Source organism: Hirundo rustica, chromosome 22, assembly GCF_015227805.2.
Source record: "Hirundo rustica isolate bHirRus1 chromosome 22, bHirRus1.pri.v3, whole genome shotgun sequence".
NCBI classification, from domain to species: Eukaryota; Metazoa; Chordata; class Aves; order Passeriformes; family Hirundinidae; genus Hirundo; species Hirundo rustica.
In genome coordinates, this window is record NC_053471.1 from 65,533 (window position 1) to 83,885 (window position 18,353).

Consider the following 18,353-nt stretch of genomic DNA (forward strand, 5'->3'; position numbering starts at 1 on the left):
CCGTTTTCTTAGGATTCGGAGTGAAAACCAGGAACACAGAGCAGGATCCCGCGGGGTGGGACAGGACACCCCGCTCCTGGCGGATCTGCTCCCGGGGTTTTGCCCCACCCTGCACCCCGGGAGCTCCAAATCCTGTTTGGGGATTTCAGGCTCAAGATCCCTCCACCATTCCCTGTTCCCAGCTCCTCCCGGCCCCGAGAGGAGTGGGATGGTAAAACCTTCCACGAAGGGAATTAATAAACGACTGACTCAGAAATGATTAACAAAGGACGGAGCCCGAGCTGTTCTTTACAGCCTTTATTGCAGGTGCACAGGTTACCTGGCACAGGTAACGCCCTGCTGGAGCCGCTCCGGTGTCGGGGTCACTCCGGGGTCACCTCGGGGTCACCTCGGGGTCACTCAGCCCTCACGCAGCCGCTGCCTTCTGCTTGTAGGTCGCCATCATCTTCTTGATCTCGGCGATGGCTTTGCCGGGGTTCAGGCCCTGCGGGAGAGGCCGCTCAGCGCCTCCCCTCCCTCCCTCTCCCCTCCCTCTCCCCTCCCTCCTTCCCTCTCCCCTCCTTCCCTCCCTCTTTCCCTGCCCCTCTCCTTCCTCCCCATCCGAGCTGTAGTGAACTCACAAATCTGCTATTCCACCCTTTTTCCTCTAAAACCTGGAATTCAGCTGATATTCCCCTCTCCTCAAACCCTGGGAAGTCACAGGATGGATTACAGTCATAATAAACTCCCAAACTTGCTGCCATTCCACCCTTTTCCACTTAAAACCTGGAATTCAGCTGATATTCCCCTCTTTTCAAACCCTGGGAAGTCACAGGAGGGATGACAGTCATAATAAACTCCCAAACTTGCTGCCATTCCACCCTTTTCCCCCTAAAACCTGGAACTCAGCTGATATTCTTCCCTTCAAACCCTGGGAGGTCACAGGATGGATCCAAGCAGTAGTAAACTCACAAATCCTCTGCTGTTCCACCTCTTTTCCCCCTAAAACCCGGAATTCAGCTGATATTCCCCTTCCTCTCAAACCCTGGGAAGTCACAGGATGGATGACAGTTGCAATAAACTCCCAAATCTGCCATTCCACCCTTTTCCCCCTAAAACCTGGAACTGAGCTGATATTCTTCCTCTCAAACCCTGGGAGGTCACAGGATGGATCCAAGCAGTAGTAAACTCACAAATCCTCTGCTGTTCCACCTCTTTTCCCCCTAAAACCCCGAATTCAGCTGATATTCCCTTCCTCTCAAACCCTGGCAAGTCACAGGATGGATGACAGTTGTAATAAACTCCAATTTGCTGCTATTCCACCTCTTTTCCACTTAAATCTGGAATTCAGCTGATATTCTTCCCTTCAAACCCTGCGAGGTCACAGGAGGGATGACAGTTGTAATAAACTCCCAAATCTGCCATTCCACCCTTTCCCCCCTAAAACCCCGAATTCAGCTGATATTCCCCTCTCCTCAAACCCTGGGAAGTCACAGGATGGATTACAGTGATAATAAACTCCCAAATCCGCTGTACCCCGCTTTTTTGTCCCCTAGAAGCTGGAATTTGGCTGACAGCGTCCCTCCTGTCCGTGCCGGGAGGCTGCAGGACGCACTGGAGTCACAGCAAACTCACAAATGCGCTGAGACTCGCAAAAAGATTGGTTAGAGGAGCTGCTCAGCGCCTCTCCTCCCTAAAAATCCGAGTCCAGCCTGGCATGAATCCTCCTTTCCAGCCCAGGGGGGCTCAGGACACCTGGGCCAGCCCTGACTCCAGCCAGGATGGGAATTCCAGAGGGTCCCAGGGCAGCTCTGCCCCAGCCCGGCCTCAGTTTCCCCGGGAAGAGCGGCCCGGAGCTGGAACTCGCTCCGGTCCCTGGAGCCAAACTCCGCCTCGGGAGCTGCGCTTTGATCGGGATCAAAGGGAGATAAAGGGTGAAATTCCAGGTTTTTCTGGTGTTTGGATTCCCAGAGGCTCAGAAATTCCCTGGAGCGCTCCTGGCAGAGCCCTACTCCCAAATCCTGGGCTCAGAAATTCCCTGGAGCGCTCCTGGCCTGATCCTGCTCCCAAATCCTGGGCTCAGAAATTCCCTGGAGTGCTCCTGGCCCGATCCTGCTCCCAAATCCTGGGCTCAGAAATTCCCTGGAGCGCTCCTGCTCCCAAATCCTGGGCTCAGAAATTCCCTGGAGCGCTCCTGGCCCGATCCTGCTCCCAAATCCTGGGCTCAGAAATTCCCTGGAGTGCTCCTGGCCCGATCCTGCTCCCAAATCCTGGGCTCAGAAATTCCCTGGAGCGCTCCTGGCAGAGCCCTGCTCCCAAATCCTGGGCTCAGAAATTCCCTGGAGCGCTCCTGGCAGAGCCCTGCTCCCAAATCCTGGGCTCAGAAATTCCCTGGAGCGCTCCTGGCCCGATCCTGCTCCCAAATCCTGGGCTCAGAAATTCCCTGGAGCGCTCCTGGCCCGATCCTGCTCCCAAATCCTGGGCTCAGAAATTCCCTGGAGCGCTCCTGCTCCCAAATCCTGGGCTCAGAAATTCCCTGGAGTGCTCCTGGCCCGGTCCTGCTCCCAAATCCTGGGCTCAGAAATTCCCTGGAGTGCTCCTGCTCCCAAATCCTGGGCTCAGAAATTCCCTGGAACGCTCCTGCTCCCAAATCCTGGGCTCAGAAATTCCCTGGAGCGCTCCTGGCAGAGCCCTGCTCCCAAATCCTGGGCTCAGAAATTCCCTGGAGTGCTCCTGCTCCCAAATCCTGGGCTCAGAAATTCCCTGGAGCGCTCCTGCTCCCAAATCCTGGGCTCAGAAATTCCCTGGAGTGCTCCTGGCCCGGTCCTGCTCCCAAATCCTGGGCTCAGAAATTCCCTGGAGCGCTCCTGGCCCGGTCCTGCTCCCAAATCCTGGGCTCAGAAATTCCCTGGAGCACTCCTGGCCCAGTCCTGCTCCCAAATCCTGGGCTCAGAAATTCCCTGGAGCGCTCCTGGCCCGATCCTGCTCCCAAATCCTGGGCTCAGAAATTCCCTGGAGCGCTCCAGGCAGAGCCCTGCTCCCAAATTCTCTGTGCCACCCCAGCAGTGTCACCGTGGGTCCCTCTGTGCCACCCCAGCAGTGTCACCGTGCTCTCTCTGTGCCACCCCAGCAGTGTCCCTGTGCCCCCTCTGTGCCACCCCAGCAGTGTCCCTGTGCCCCCTCTGTGCCACCCCAGCAGTGTCACCGTGCTCTCTCTGTGCCACCCCAGCAGTGTCCCTGTGGGTCCCTCTGTGCCACCCCAGCAGTGTCACTGTGGGTCCCTCTGTGCCACCCCAGCAGTGTCACTGTGGGTCCCTCTGTGCCACCCCAGCAGTGTCACTGTGGCCCGTGCCCGTACCTTGGGGCAGGTGCGGGTGCAGTTCATGATGGTGTGGCAGCGGTACAGTGAGAAGGGATCCTGCAGCTGCGCCAGCCGCTCCTCCGTGAAGTCGTCGCGCGAGTCGATCATCCAGCGGTACGCCTGGGGACACCGACACCCTGGGGTGCTGCTGGCACCCGCCCCGGGGCACCGACACCCTGGGGTGCTGCTGGCACCCGCCCCAGGGCACCGACACCCTGGGGTGCTGCTGGCACCCGCCCCGGGGCACCGACACCCTGGGGTGCTGCTGGCACCCGCCCCGGGGCACCGACACCGACACCCTGGGGTGCTGCTGGCACCCGGCCCCGGGGCACCGACACCGACACCCTGGGGTGCTGCTGGCACCCGCCCCGGGGCACCGACACCGACACCCTGGGGTGCTGCTGGCACCCGGCCCCAGCCCAGGGCATCGACACCGACACCCTGGGGTGCTGCTGGCACCCGCCCTGGGGCACCGACACCGACACCCTGGGGTGCTGCTGGCACCCGCCCCGGGGCACCGACACCGACACCCTGGGGTGCTGCTGGCACCCGGCCCCAGCCCAGGGCATCGACACCGACACCCTGGGGTGCTGCTGGCACCCGCCCCGGGGCACCGACACTGACACCCTGGGGTGCTGCTGGCACCCGGCCCCGGCCCTGGGGCACCGACACCGACACCCTGGGGTGCTGCTGGCACCCGGCCCTGGCCCGCACCCACCCCAGGGCACCGACACGGCCCCGGGATTTCAGCTCCGGCACTTCACTGCGCTGGTGCCTAACCCTGAACCCCACGCACAGCCGCTGCTCCCCGTTCCGGGCACACACAGTTCCTCTGGAATGAAACCCAAGGACGCCCGACAGCCTCAGACCCCGAGGAGTGAAAACAGACCTGAACCGGGGCAGGGAGCAAACTGGGGGTAAATGACTTCATTACCTGAAGCGCTAATTGCAGGATCAACCCCTGCCATGTCAACGGACCCCACTGAAAACCGCCCGAAAAACTCGTGAGCATGGCCCAGGGCTGGCAGGCTGTGAGTGCCCAGGGGGGATCTGCTGGAGGTCCCACGGATCCCAGGGTTATCCCCCCAGGCTCCCACCCCCGGGCGGGTGACACTGGGCAGGTGACACCGCGCCTGTCCTCACCTGCATCAGCACGGCGGGGCCCAGGTACTTGTCCCCGTTCCACCAGTAGCTGGGACAGCTGGTGCTGCAGCAGGCGCACAGGATGCACTCGTAGAGCCCGTCCTGCCAGGGGAGGGGACGCGGCCGGCCGTCACCGTGGGGCTGGGGACACGGCATGCACCCCCCGGCCCCGAGCCCCCCGCGCGAGGCAGAGCCGCCGTGGGGCAGCGGCTCCTGAGGGGAACAACCCCAACGCTCCCGGACCCGGGCCAGGAGCTGCTGCCCCCCACGGTCCTCGTGACCCCCATGGTCCTCGTGATCCCCACGGTCCTCCTGACCCCCACGGTCCTTGTGATCCCCACAGTCCTCGTGATCCCCACGGTCCTCCTGACCCCCACGGTCCTTGTGATCCCCACAGTCCTCGTGACCCCCATGGTCCTCCTGACCCCCATGGTCCTTGTGATCCCCACGGTCCTCCTGATCCCCACGGTCCTCGTGACCCCCACGGTCCTTGTGACCCCCTTCCAGCTGAGTGCTGGAACCATGGAATGAACCAGGACCTGGGACAGCAGGGGAAGGGCACAGCCTGGAGAGGAACAGGAAGCTGCTGGGTTCTCCTGCATCCCTGCCTCAGCTTCTCCTCCATCCCTGCCTCAGCTTCTCCTCCATCCCGGCATTGGGATCTCCTGCATCCCTGCCTCGGGATCTCCTCCATCCCTGCCTCGGGATCTCTCCCATCCCCGCCCCGGGATCTCCTCCATCCCTGCAATGGGATCTCCTCCATCCCTGCAATGGGATCTCTTCCATCCCTGCAATGGGATCTCTCCCATCCCCGCCCCGGGATCTCCTCCATCCCGGCATTGGGATCTCCTCCATCCCTGCAATGGGATCTCTTCCATCCCTGCAATGGGATCTCTCCCATCCCCGCCCCGGGATCTCCTCCATCCCTGCCCCAGGATCTCCCCCATCCCTGCCTCGGGATCTCCTCCATCCCTGCCCCGGGATCTCCTCCATCCCTGCCCCAGGATCTCCCCCATCCCTGCCTCGGGATCTCCTCCATCCCTGCCCCAGGATCTCCCCCATCCCTGCCCCGGGATCTCCCCCATCCCTGCCCCGGGATCTCCTCCATCCCTGCCCCGGGATCTCCCCCATCCCTGCCCCGGGATCTCCTCCATCCCTGCCCCGGGATCTCCTCCATCCCTGCACTGGGATCTCCTCCATCCCTGCCCCGGGATCTCCTCCATCCCCGCCTCGGGATCTCCTCCATCCCCGCCTCAGGATCTCCTCCATCCCTGCCCCGGGATCTCCTCCATCCCTGCAATGGGATCTCCTCCATCCCTGCCCCGGGATCTCGCCCATCCCCGCCTCAGGATCTCCTCCATCCCTGCCCCGGGATCTCTCCCATCCCTGCAATGGGATCTCCCCCATCCCTGCCCCGGGCTCTCCTCCATCCCTGCCCCAGGATCTCCCCCATCCCTGCCCCGGGATCTCCTCTATCCCTGCCCCGGGATCTCCTCCATCCCTGCCCCGGGATCTCTTCCCTCCTCCTCCCAGCCCATCGCACCCAGGACAGGCAGGGATTTATTCCCAGTTAACAATTCCAGGTGCAGGAGAGCAAAGTCCGCCCGGCAGCCTCGGGGCCAGCGGAGGGTGCGGCCTGTCCCTGAGGGCACCCCTGGAACGGGAACGGCGCTGATCCTGGATCACTTCCCTGTTTTTACGGGCAGTTTTTGTCCCAGGCACAGGAGCAGTTTAATCCTACATGGAAGTGACTCGGGCAGCTCTGCCCATCCCTGCTGGAACGAGGAGCCCGTTCCTCACCCCGGACAGGAAACTGAGGCACTCGGGCTCTCCTGAGCCTCCCTGTGACCCAGAGCCCAACCTGGCTTAATTCACATTCCCAAAAGTCGCTTTGGGATAAAAGTTTCGAGTCCAGGAAAGATTCCCGGTGCCAGGATTCCGGCAGCTCCTTTGGGAAGAGCTGGAGCGCCGCGGGCAGAGCCCCCTCTCCTCACCCCCCGTCTGATTTCTAACTGCACCGCTCCAAACCATCGAGGGTTTAACGGAGCTTTCCAGCCAAATCCAGGTTTCTCCCGGGCGCAGGCTGATCCCAAGGGAGGGGAATTCCAGCCAAGGGATCCTGGTTTTCCAGCTGTGGTTTTGGGGTTTCCCTGTTCCCGCCTGGCGGAGAAAGGGATCAGAGAAGCTGGGAAGTGCTGCCTCTGGATAGGAATCCCTGCAGCCTGTGCAGCCCCGGGGCTATTATGGGATGTCAGCTTGGCTGCACACGCCACGGGGACGCTGCAGCGTTCCCTGGGTCGCATCCAGCGCTCCCTCACCAAACCGGAGATTGGGCGCCTCCACGGCGGAGCAGGCATCGTGGAATCGCGGATCCATCCCGGCAGCTCACAGGGAAAAGCGCTCCTGAGCTGCTGCTGATCCCTGGGCAGCCACGGAAACCCACCCCAAACCCGGCCCCGCCGTCTGCCTTCTCATCCACCCCAAATCCCCTGCCAGGGCACACACCCCAAATCCTGAAATCCTGCACTCTGGCTTTTCCCAGGAGCTTTCCAGGCCCCAAATCCCAAATCCTGCACTCTGGCTTCTCCCAGGAGCTTTCCAGGCCCCAAATCCCAAATCCTGCACTCTGGCTTCTCCCAGGAGCTTTCCAGGCCCCAAATCCCAAATCCTGCACTCTGGCTTTTCCCAGGAGCCTGCCAGGGCCAAATCCCAAATCCTGCACTCTGGCTTTTCCCAGCTTTCCAGGGCACACATCCCAAATCCTGAAATCCTGCACTCTGTTTTTTACCAGGAGCTTTCCAGGCCCCAAATCCCAAATCCTGCACTCTGGCTTCTCCCAGGAGCTTTCCAGGCCCCAAATCCCAAATCCTGCACTCTGGCTTCTCCCAGGAGCTTTCCAGGCCCAAATCCCAAATCCTGCACTCTGGCTTCTCCCAGGAGCTTTCCAGGCCCCAAATCCCAAATCCTGCACTCTGGCTTTTCCCAGGAGCCTGCCAGGGCACACATTCCAAATCCTGCACTCTGGCTTTTCCCAGGAGCTTTCCAGGCCCCAAATCCCAAATCCTGCACTCTGGCTTTTCCCAGGAGCTTTCCAGGCCCCAAATCCCAAATCCTGCACTCTGGCTTTTCCCAGGAGCCTGCCAGGGCACACATCCCAAATCCTGCACTCTGGCTTTTCCCAGGAGCTTTCCAGGCCCCAAATCCCAAATCCTGCACTCTGGCTTTTCCCAGGAGCCTGCCAGGGCACACATCCCAAATCCTGCACTCTGGCTTTTCCCAGGAGCCTGCCAGGGCACACATCCCAAATCCTGCACTCTGGCTTTTCCCAGGAGCCTGCCAGGGCACACATCCCAAATCCCAAATCCTGCACTCAGTTTTTTCCCAGGAGCTTTCCAGGCCCCAAATCCCAAATCCTGCACTCTGGCTTTTCCCAGGAGCTTTCCAGGCCCCAAATCCCAAATCCTGCACTCTGGCTTTTCCCAGGAGCCTGCGGGATTCCAGCCGGGAACGCGCCGAGCGCTCGCACCAGCAGGGATTCCACAGGGAGAAGGGAACAGAGACCCCGGTGAGCACCGATCCCAGCGCCGAGACAGCGGCTGTGGGATCGAGTTCCGCACTGAGGGATCGAGTTCTACACACAGCGGGATCGAGTTCTACACAGTGCGGGATCGAGTTCTACACACTGCGGGATCGAGTTCTACAAACTGTGGGATCGAGTTCTACACACTGCGGGATCGAGTTCTACAAACTGTGGGATCGAGTTCTACACACTGTGGGATCGAGTTCTACAAGCTGTGGGATCGAGTTCTACACACTGCGGGATCGAGTTCTACACACTGCGGGATCGAGTTCCACACTGTGGGATCGAGTTCTGCACTGCGGGATCGAGTTCTGCACTGCGGGATCGAGCTCTACACACCGCGGGATCGAGTTCTACACACTGCGGGATCGAGTTCCGCACTGCGGGATCGAGTTCTGCACTGCGGGATCGAGTTCTGCACTGCGGGATCGAGTTCTACAAGCGGTGGGATCGAGTTCTACAAGCTGCGGGATCGAGTTCTGCACTGCGGGATCGAGTTCTACACACTGTGGGATCGAGTTCCACACACTGCGGGATCGAGTTCCGCACGGCAGGATCGAGTTCCACAAACTGCAGGATCAAGGTCCACACTGCGGGATCGAGTTCCACACAGCGGGATCGAGTTCCACACACAGCGGGATCGAGTTCCACACTGTGGGATCGAGTGCCACACTGTGGGATCGAGTGCCACACTGCGGGATCGAGTTCTACACACTGCGGGATCGAGTTCCGCACTGCGGGATCGAGTTCTGCACTGCGGGATCGAGTTCTACAAGCTGTGGGATCGAGTTCTACAAGCTGCGGGATCGAGTTCTGCACTGCAGGATCGAGTTCTACACAGCGGGATCGAGTTCCACGCTGCGGGATCGAGTTCTACACTGCGGGATTGAGTGCCACACTGTGGGATCGAGTTCTGCACAGCGGGATCGAGTTCTACACACTGTGGGATCGAGTTCTACACAGCGGGATCAAGTTCTACACAGCGGGATCGAGTTCTACACAGCGGGATCGAGTTCTACACTGCGGGATCGAGTTCCACACCGCGGGATCGAGTTCTACACAGCGGGATCGAGTTCTACACTGCGGGATCGAGTTCCACACTGCGGGATCGAGTTCTACACTGCGGGATCGAGTTCTACACTGTGGGATCGAGTTCTACACAGCGGGATCGAGTTCTACACTGCGGGATCGAGTTCCACACAGCGGGATCGAGTTCCACACCGTGGGATCGAGTTCTACAAGCTGTGGGATTGAGTTCTACACACTGCGGGATCGAGTTCTACACAGCGGGATTGAGTTCTGCACTGCGGGATTGAGTTCTGCACACTGTGGGATCGAGTTCTACACAGCGGGATTGAGTTCTGCACTGCGGGATCGAGTTCTACACAGCGGGATTGAGTTCTGCACTGCGGGATTGAGTTCTGCACACTGTGGGATCGAGTTCTGCACTCTGGGATCTAAATTGCAGTGGGAATGGGAATAGGAATGGGAGCGGGAATGGGAGCGGGAACGGGAATAAGAACGGAAATAAGAACGGGCAGGAGCCGAGCGCCCGGGTTTGAGCCCGGCTGCTCTGGGAGCGGTTTCACCCCTGCAAACGGCACAGACCAGCTTCTGTCGGTCCTCTATGGACTGCAGGTACTGCTCCTTGCCCTCCTTGGACTCGTCCTTCTTCTTCAGGTAGGGCTCGATGGATTTGTACTGCGCGTAGAAGTTACTCAGGTCCTGCGGCGGGACAGCGCCGGGATCTGGTTATGGGGCTGCGGAGACGCGCGGATCCACCCCAAAGCCCACCCCTGCTGTCCGAGCCGTGGGGCCCTGACCCTTCCCTTCCCGCCGCCCCTCCCAAATCCCCCGCTGGCACAGGACTGACACCTCCAAGCCCTCCAGGAGCCGGCACTCCCTCCCCAGCGCCGCCACATTCCTGCCAGGACGCACCGGGGCCGCCCTGACCTCGGTGGCTCCCGCCAGGCGCTGTGCCCGGCCCCACACTCACCGGGACCAGGTCCTTCACCACGTACATGTGGGGCAGGGGGTAGATCTTGGTGACTTTGCTGAGGTCACCGTCGATCTTTTTGATGCAGGCCAGCGTGTTGCCCCCGGCGATGTTCATGGCGCAGGAGCCGCAGATCCCTGAGGGGGAAAAGCGGAGCAGGGAGTGGGGTTCTCCCTCCTGGCCCCAAAAACGGCCCTGGGCTGTGCTGGGGAAACGCTACTCGACTCGTCCCAATCCAGCAGGATCCCGAAAAACCTCTTCCCAACCCGCCAGGGTCTAGGAAAACCTCTTCCCAACCCGCCAGGGTCTAGGAAAACCCCTTCCCAACCCGCCACGGTCTTGGAAAACCCCCTCCCAACATGCCAGGGTCTTGGAAAACCCCTTCCCAACCCACCAGGGTCTAGGAAAACCTCTTCCCAACCCGCCAGGGTCCTCACCCATCCCAGGAAACCTCCTGGAAATGCGCTTCCCAACCCTCCAGGATCCTCACTTATCCCAAAAGATCTCTTCCCATCACACCAGGGTCCTCACCCATCCCAGAAAACCTCATCACTGATCCTGGAAATGCGCTTCCCAACCCTCCGGGATCCTCACTTATCCTAAAAAATCTCTTCTCACCACACCAGGGTTCTCATCCATCCCAGAAAACCTCCTGGAAAGGTGCTTCCCAACCTTCTGGGATCCTCACTTATCCCAAAAAGTTTCTTCTCACCACACCAGGATCCTCAGCAATCCCAGAAAACCTCCTGTAATGTTTCTTCCCAACCCTCTGGGATCCTCACTTATCCCAAAAAAGTCTCTTCTCACCACACCAAGGTCCTCATCCATCCCAGAAAACCTCCTGGAAAGGCTCTTCCCAATCCTCTGGGATCCTCACTTATCCCAAAAAGTTTCTTCTCACCACACCAGGGTCCTCACCCATCCCAGGAAACCTCATCACTGATCCTGGAAAGGCTCTTCCCGACCCTCCAGAGACCTCTCCCATCCAAAAAAAATCCCTTCTTGTTCTATCGATGTCCTCACCTGTCCTGCAAAACCTCTTCCCAAGCTGCCAGAGTCCCAAAAAACCTCTTCCCAATCCACCCGATTCCCAAAAACCCTGCTCCCACTGCACCGGGGTCTTCATCCATCCCACAAAACCCCGGAGGAGAAAAACGCCGGAATTCGCCACCGGGGCCCAACGTTCTTGACTTTCAGTGAGGATCAAACACGGGAGCTGCTTCCATCAACACCATAAAAAAGCTCCTTTCCCCAGCAGGAAATGAGGCTCCGATCCGGGGAGGGGAGAGCGTCCAGCTCTGCTCTGGGCTCAGCGGCACGGGGAGGGAGCCGAGAGAGGCGTAAAATAAACTTTAAAAGTACAACAAAAAGTGACATTGAAGCTGCAGCTTCCCGGGGCCGGCAGGGACGGAAGGGATCTCTGGGAGCCGCCCAGTCCAACCCTGGAGCAGGTGACGCTGTGCCACCTTGGTTTTTCTGAGTTTTTTAAAGCCTTTTGATTGTTCATAAGATGGAGTCAGACTTTTTAGCTACTGCACAATATTAGGAGCAGTTTTCACTTTTTCTCACTCATGTAACATAAACAAATCCTTTTGTTTTTTCATTCTCTGTCCTTTGTTTGCATATTTCTAACCTGAAAACAATTGTAACTGACGGCTGGTCCGGCCAGTTGCTTGAGAGGTGATAACTCAAAAAGCCAGACCCACAAATGTACAAAAAGTAAGAAATAAACAGGCAGAGGGGCTCTGGGCTTGGCTCAGCCTTGGGCTCTCTTGGAGGAACATCTCTGCCCTGCGAAATCTCTCGTCTCCGTGTGTCACCCTGGTTTTTCTGAGTTTTTAAAGCCTTTTGATTGTTCATAAGATGGAGTCAGACTTTTTAGTTTCTGTACAATAATAGGAGCAGGTTTTGCCTTTTCTCACACATGTAACAGAAACAAATCCTTTGTTTTTCATTCCCTGTCCTTTGTTTAGATATTTCTAACCTGAAAACAATTGTAACTGACGGCTGGTCTGGCCATTCGGCTGGGAGGTGAAAACTCCAGAAGCCGATCCACAGCCAGACCCACAAATGTATAAAAAGTAAGAAATAAACAGGCAGAGGGTTCTCCGCTTTGGTTCTCAGCTTTGGCTCTCTCGGAGGAACTCTCTGCCCTGCGGAAATCTCGACTCCGTGCGATTGCTCTGCGTCTCCTGATCACGACGCTGGAATGTGTCCAGCGGGGTCTGGGACTCCCCGGGCACTGTCCCACCTTTTTTGTCCCTAAAAGCCTGGCCTGGTCCTTCCTTCCTGCGCTGGGAGGGCACAGGACTGATCCAAGCTGCAGCAAACCCCCAGGTGTGCCGCTGCTCACAGGAACAGTTGTCAGAGGAGGTGCCCAGCGCCCCTTTTCCCCCTAAAACCTGGAATCCAGGCTGATCCCGTCCTTCCTTTCAAACCCTCGGAGGTCACGGCGTGGCTCCGAGTGACAGCCGACCCACAAAACGCTCACAAACCTCCCTGCAACTCCATTCCCTCTAAAAGCAGGAGTTCCACCCCCGGGAAAGAACCTTTCCCAAACGTTCAGCTGGAGTTTTTGTGTTTCCATTTGTGGCTGCTGCTCCTTGTCCTGCCTCTGGGCACCACCGGGAAGAGTCTGGGATCGTCCCCTGATGGACCAGCCCCTGACACCCCCTGGAAATATTCGTAAGGATTGACAGGATCCCCATCTCTGGGACAAACAGGCCCAGCTCCCACAGCCTCTCCTCACGAAAAGGGAATAAAAACCGCCCGCATCATGCCCGGAATTCGGGAATGTGACCCCTCTTCCCCCAGGCACGAGCTCCTTCCCCTCGTGCCCTCCCAAAGGAGAGAGGAGGGCCCAAAAATAGCCCAACAAACGGCTGGAATGACACCTCTGACGGTGTCCCGGGCGCCTGGCACTGCCACCGCTCTCCCTCCCACTGCAGAAAAGCTCCCAAGCATTTTCCAGCCAGCTGCGGAGGGCGGCAGAGCCGGGAGCACGCGCCTGCAGCGGGAATGCGGCATCGGGGGGTGCCACAGAGGGGCAGGACGGAACCAGCCCGGCCTGAAAACCCGTCTTGTCCGGGTAAATATTCACAGTTCCAGCCCAGGAAGAGACCTGGCTGTGCGGGAACCCCGCTCCTCCGTGTGGAATTCCTGCCCTGCTGTGCAGATTCCAGAGGAAAAGGCGCCTCGGGAGCGCTGATGTCACCTTGGTTTTTGAGGTTTTTAAAGCCTTTTGATTGTTCATAAGATGGAGTCAGACTTTTTAGCTACTGTACAATATTAGGAGCAGTTTCTACCTTTTCTCACACATGTAACATCAACAAATCCTTTGTTCTTCATTCTCTGTCCTTTGTTTGCACATTTCTAACCTGAAAACAATTGTAACTGATGGCTGGTCCGGCCAGTTGCCTGAGAGGTGATAACTCAAAAAGCCAGACCCACAAATGTATAAAAAGTAAGAAATAACCAGGCAGAGGGGCTCTGGGCTTGGCTCAGCCTTGGGCTCTCTTGGAGGAACATCTCTGCCCTGCGAAATCTCTCGTCTCCGTGTGTCACCCTGGTTTTTCTGAGTTTTTTAAAACCTTTTGATTGTTCATAAGATGGAGTCAGACTTTTTAGCTACTGTACAATAATAGGAGCAGTTTCTACCTTTTCCCCACATATGTAACATAAACAAATCCTTTGTTTTTCATTCTCTGTCCTTTGTTTGCACATTTCTCACCTGAAAACAGCTGTAACTGACAGTTGGTCTGGCCATTCGGCTGGAAGGTGAAAACTCCAGAAGCCAATCCACAGCCAGACCCAAAAATGTATAAAAAGTAAGAAATAAACAGGCAGAGGGGCTCTGGGCTTGGCTCAGCCTTGGGCTCTCTCGGAGGAACTCTCTGCCCTGTGAAATCTCTCGTCTCCGTGTGATTGCTTTGCGTATCCCGACCACATGCTGCTTTCCATGGCGGTGCCAGACAAAACACCTCCGGGCACCACCTGCCCCGAGACTGCCCCTGCCTGCAGACCCACCTCGTTAATCCAGAGTCATCCCAGCCAGGAATGCAATCCCACGGCTCAGCAACCCAGCAGAACCCTGATCCACGGTCATCCCAGGCAGGAATGCAATCCCACGGCTCAGCAACCCAGCAGAACCCTGATCCACAATCATTCCAGCCAGGAATGCAATCCCACGGCTCAGCAGCCCAGCAGAACCCTGATCCACAATCATTCCAGCCAGGAATGCAATCCCATGGCTCAGCAACCCAGCAGAACCCCGATGCAGAGTCATTCCAGCCAGGAATGCAATCCCACGGCTCAGCAACCCAGCAGAACCCTGATCCATGGTCATTCCAGCCAGGAATGCAATCCCATGACCCTGATCCAGAGTCATCCCAGCCAGGAATGCAATCCCACGGCTCAGCAGCCCAGCGTGACCCGTGAATCAGGAGTTTTTCCCAGCCCCAGACCAGGTTTGGGAGCGGCCACAACCCCAAACCACCGATGCCCATCTCCTCAGCCCGGCCCTGCCCCGGGCCAAAGCGCCACGGAGAAGATTCCTGGAGCTGTTCCTCGAAGGCCCGAGCGCTCTCCCGGCTGCAGCCCGCCTGATTCCCGCAGCAGCGCCGGCACAGCCCCTGCCGCTCGCTCCCATCCCACCGCTGCCCCCCCGGCCTGGCCGCTGCAATCTGCCCCTGGATGTCCCCGCGCCGCGGGAGGCGGCAGATGCAGCAGACAGGGGAGAGGAACTGCAACAGCTGGGAGCTGTGGAAGGCACAGCTGGAGCTGGCAGCTGTGTCACTCCACCCCGGGTCACTGCGGCGCTCCATCCCCGCTCCGGGAGGGCAGGGGGCTCCGAGCTCTCGGGGGTCCCGCGCGGAGCGCACGCAGCATTCCGGGCGGGAATCCCCTGTCCTTACCCTCCCGGCAGGACCTGCGGAACGTCAGCGTGGAGTCCATCTCGTTCTTGATCTTGATCAGGGCATCCAGCACCATGGGCCCGCACCTGCGGCACAAACCCCGCGTCAGGCGCGCCGCGGGGCCGGGGCCTCGCCTCTGCGCCCGCGCCCAGCCGCACCTGGAAGGGTTTGCACCTGCTCCCCACCACTCCAGGGATCCCAGGGGCCGGCGGGGATCTCTGGGTCAGCAGGGCAGCCTGGGGGCAGGCGGGGCTCACACGGACAGCTGAGGGCTCGGCCAGCGCAAGCCCCGGTGACCCGTGCTGGACCCTGCCTGTCCCTGGGAGTGACAAGGGACAAGGGACAATTTCTGTCATTTTACACTCAGTGACCCGTGCTGGACCCTGCCTGTCCCTGGGAGTGACAAGGGACAATTTCTGTCATTTTACATCTCAGTGACCTCTGCAGGACCCTGCCCGTCCCCGGGAGTGACAAGGGACATGGGACAAATCCCCCAGGACAATTTCTGTCATTTTACATCTCAGTGACCTCTGCTGAACCCTGCCCGTCCCCGGGAGTGACAAGGGACATGGGACAAATCCCCCAGGACAATTTCTGTCATTTTACATCTCAGTGACCTCTGCTGAACCCTGCCTGTCCCCGGGAGTGACAAGGGACACGGGACACATCTCCCAGGACAATTTCTGTCATTTTACACCGTACTGACCCGTGCTTGACCCTGCCCATCCCCGGGAGTGACAAGGGACACGGGACAAACCCCCAGGACAATTTCTGTCATTTTACACTGCACTGACCCGTGCTGGGGGTCAGCTGTGACAGCCCTGCCCATACCTGGGAGTGACAAGGGACACGGGACAAATCCCCCAGGACAATTTCTGTCATTTTACACCCAGTGACACCTCTGCAGGACCCTGCCCCACTCTGTGACAGCCCTGCCCATCCCTGTGAGTGACAAGGGACACGGGACACATCCCCCAGGACAATTTCTGTCATTTTACGCCGCACTGACCCGTGCTGGGGGTCAGCTGTGACAGCCCTGCCCGTCCCCGTGAGTCACAAGGGACACGGGACAAACCCCCCAGGACAATTTGTGTCATTTTACACCCAGGGCACCGCCCAGGGATGATTCACTGGGGCAAGGCCACCCCAAAACCGGAGCTGTAGCTCCTGTGGGTTTTGAGTAGGGGCTGGGAGATCTGGGGAAGGGTTTGGGGTGGATTCCCCTGCAGGAGCTCCTGGAAGAGTTTGGGGTGGATTCCCCTGGAGGAGCTCAGGGAAGGGTTTGGGGTGGATTCCTCTGCAGGAGCTCAGGGAAGGGTTTGGGGTGGATTCCTCTGCAGGAGCTCAGGGAAGGGTTTGGGGTGGATTCCTCTGCAGGAGCTCAGGGAAGGGTTTGGGGTGGATTCCTCTGCAGGAGCTCAGGGAAGGGTTTGGGGTGGATTCCTCTGGAGGAGCTCAGGGAAGGGTTTGGGGTGGATTCCTCTGCAGGAGCTCCTGGAAGGGTTTGGGGTGGATTGCTCTGGAGGAGCTCAGGGAAGGGTTTGGGCTGGATTGCTCTGGAGGAGCTCAGGGAAGGGTTTGGGGTGGATTGCTCTGGAGGAGCTCAGGGAAGGGTTTGGGCTGGATTCCTCTGGAGGAGCTCCTGGAAGAGTTTGGGGTGGATTGCTCTGGAGGAGCTCAGGGAAGGGTTTGGGGTGGATTCCTCTGCAGGAGCTCCTGGAAGGGTTTGGGGTGGATTCCCCTGGAGGAGCTCAGGGAAGGGTTTGGGGTGGATTCCCCTGGAGGAGCTCAGGGAAGGGTTTGGGGTGGATTCCCCTGGAGGAGCTCAGGGAAATCCAGGCACAGCATCCATGGGAAGGTTCCCAGAGAAGAATTCCTTCCAGTATCCCACCCAAACCTGTTCCAGAGAATAATTCCTTCCAGTATCCCACCCAAACCTCTCCCAGGGAAGAATTCCCTCCAGTATCCCACCCAAACCTCTCCCAGGGAAGAATTCCCTCCAGTATCCCACCCAAAGCTCTCCCAGGGAAGAATTCCCTCCAATATCCCACCCAAACCTGTTCCAGAGAATAATTCCTTCCAGTATCCCACCCAAAGCTGTCCCAAGGAAGAATTCCCTCCAATATCCCACCCAAACCTCTCCCAGGGAAGAATTCCCTCCAATATCCCACCCAAACCTGTTCCAGAGAATAATTCCCTCCAGTATCCCACCCAAACCTCTCCCAGGGAAGAATTCCCTCCAGTATCCCACCCAAAGCTGTCCCAAGGAAGAATTCCCTCCAGTATCCCACCCAAAGCTCTCCCAGGGAAGAATTCCCTCCAGTATCCCACCCAAAGCTGTCCCAAGGAAGAATTCCCTCCAGTATCCCACCCAAAGCTGTCCCAAGGAAGAATTCCCTCCAGTATCCCACCCAAAGCTCTCCTCTTTCCGTTCACACCCTGCTCCTGACCCCTGCCAGCTCACGGCCTGGCCATGGGGAAAGCTGCTCTCCCCCTTCGTTAGCAGCTCCCAAATAAATGAGGTTCGTTAAAGCCGCCAGCCCCTCATTTAGCAGGGACACGGACAGGTGTCACAGCGGTGTCACAGCACAGTGTCACAGCGGTGTCACAGCGGTGTCACAGCGGTGTCACAGAGGTGTCACAGCACAGTGTCACAGCGGTGTCACAGCGGTGTCACAGCGGTGTCACAGCACAGTGTCACAGAGGTGTCACAGCGGTGTCACAGCGGTGTCACAGCGGTGTCACAGCAGTGTCACAGCAGTGTCACAGCAGTGTCACCTCTCCCTGCGGGGACAGCGGCACTGGCAGAGCCCAGGCACGGGAAAACAGGAGCTGGGGGAAAATCTGCTTTGTCCTGGGATAGCACCCATGGTGGCTGAGGAAAATCTGCCTGTTCCTGTGGAAAATCTCCCTTTTCCTGTGGAAAATCTGCCTTTTCAGTGGAAATTCTGCATTTTCCTGTGGAAAATTTGCTTTGTCCTGGGATAACACCCATGGTAGCTATGAAAAATCCGCCTTTTCCTGTGGAAAATCTGCTTTGTCCTGGGATAACACCCACAGTACCTGTGGAAAATCTGCTTTTTCCTGTGGAAAATCTGCCTTTTCAGTGGAAAATCTGCCCTTTCCTGTGGAAAATCTGCTTTGTCCTGGGATAACACCCACAGTACCTGTGGAAAATCTGCTTTTTCCTGTGGAAAATCTGCCTTTCCTGTGGAAAATCTGCCCTTTCCTGTGGAAAATCTGCTTTGTCCTGGGATAACACCCACGGTGCCTGTGGAAAATCTGCTCTTTCCTGTGGAAAATCTGCCTTTTCAGTGGAAAATCTGCCTTTTCAGTGGAAAATCTGCCCTTTCCTGTGGAAAATCTGCCCTTTCCAGTGGA

The 18,353-nt window shown here is 58.3% G+C and overlaps 2 protein-coding genes across 3 annotated transcripts in view; both read right to left on the minus strand.

Annotated features, from left to right (window-relative positions):
* Positions 1–282: 282 nt before the first annotated feature.
* Positions 283–18,353, minus strand: part of SDHB (succinate dehydrogenase complex iron sulfur subunit B) — a 37,738-nt gene continuing 19,667 nt past the window's right edge. Inside the window, exons 6-8 of the mRNA XM_040084396.1 lie at positions 4,484–4,585; positions 3,338–3,460; positions 283–484 (exon numbers count right to left, since the gene is read on the minus strand). Coding sequence (XP_039940330.1) covers positions 407–484; positions 3,338–3,460; positions 4,484–4,585 — 303 coding nt within the window. The 3' untranslated portion in view covers positions 283–406. The remainder of the gene's footprint in view (positions 485–3,337; positions 3,461–4,483; positions 4,586–18,353) is intronic.
* LOC131378693 (uncharacterized) overlaps positions 10,413–18,353 on the minus strand; it is a 17,814-nt gene continuing 9,873 nt past the window's right edge. Inside the window, exon 2 of one of the 2 annotated variants that reach the window (XM_058423305.1) lies at positions 10,413–10,878. The gene's annotated coding sequence lies outside the window, so the exon portion shown is untranslated. Of the gene's footprint in view, positions 10,898–18,353 lie in introns of both variants that reach the window. The other variant, XM_058423304.1, reaches the window with a different exon arrangement.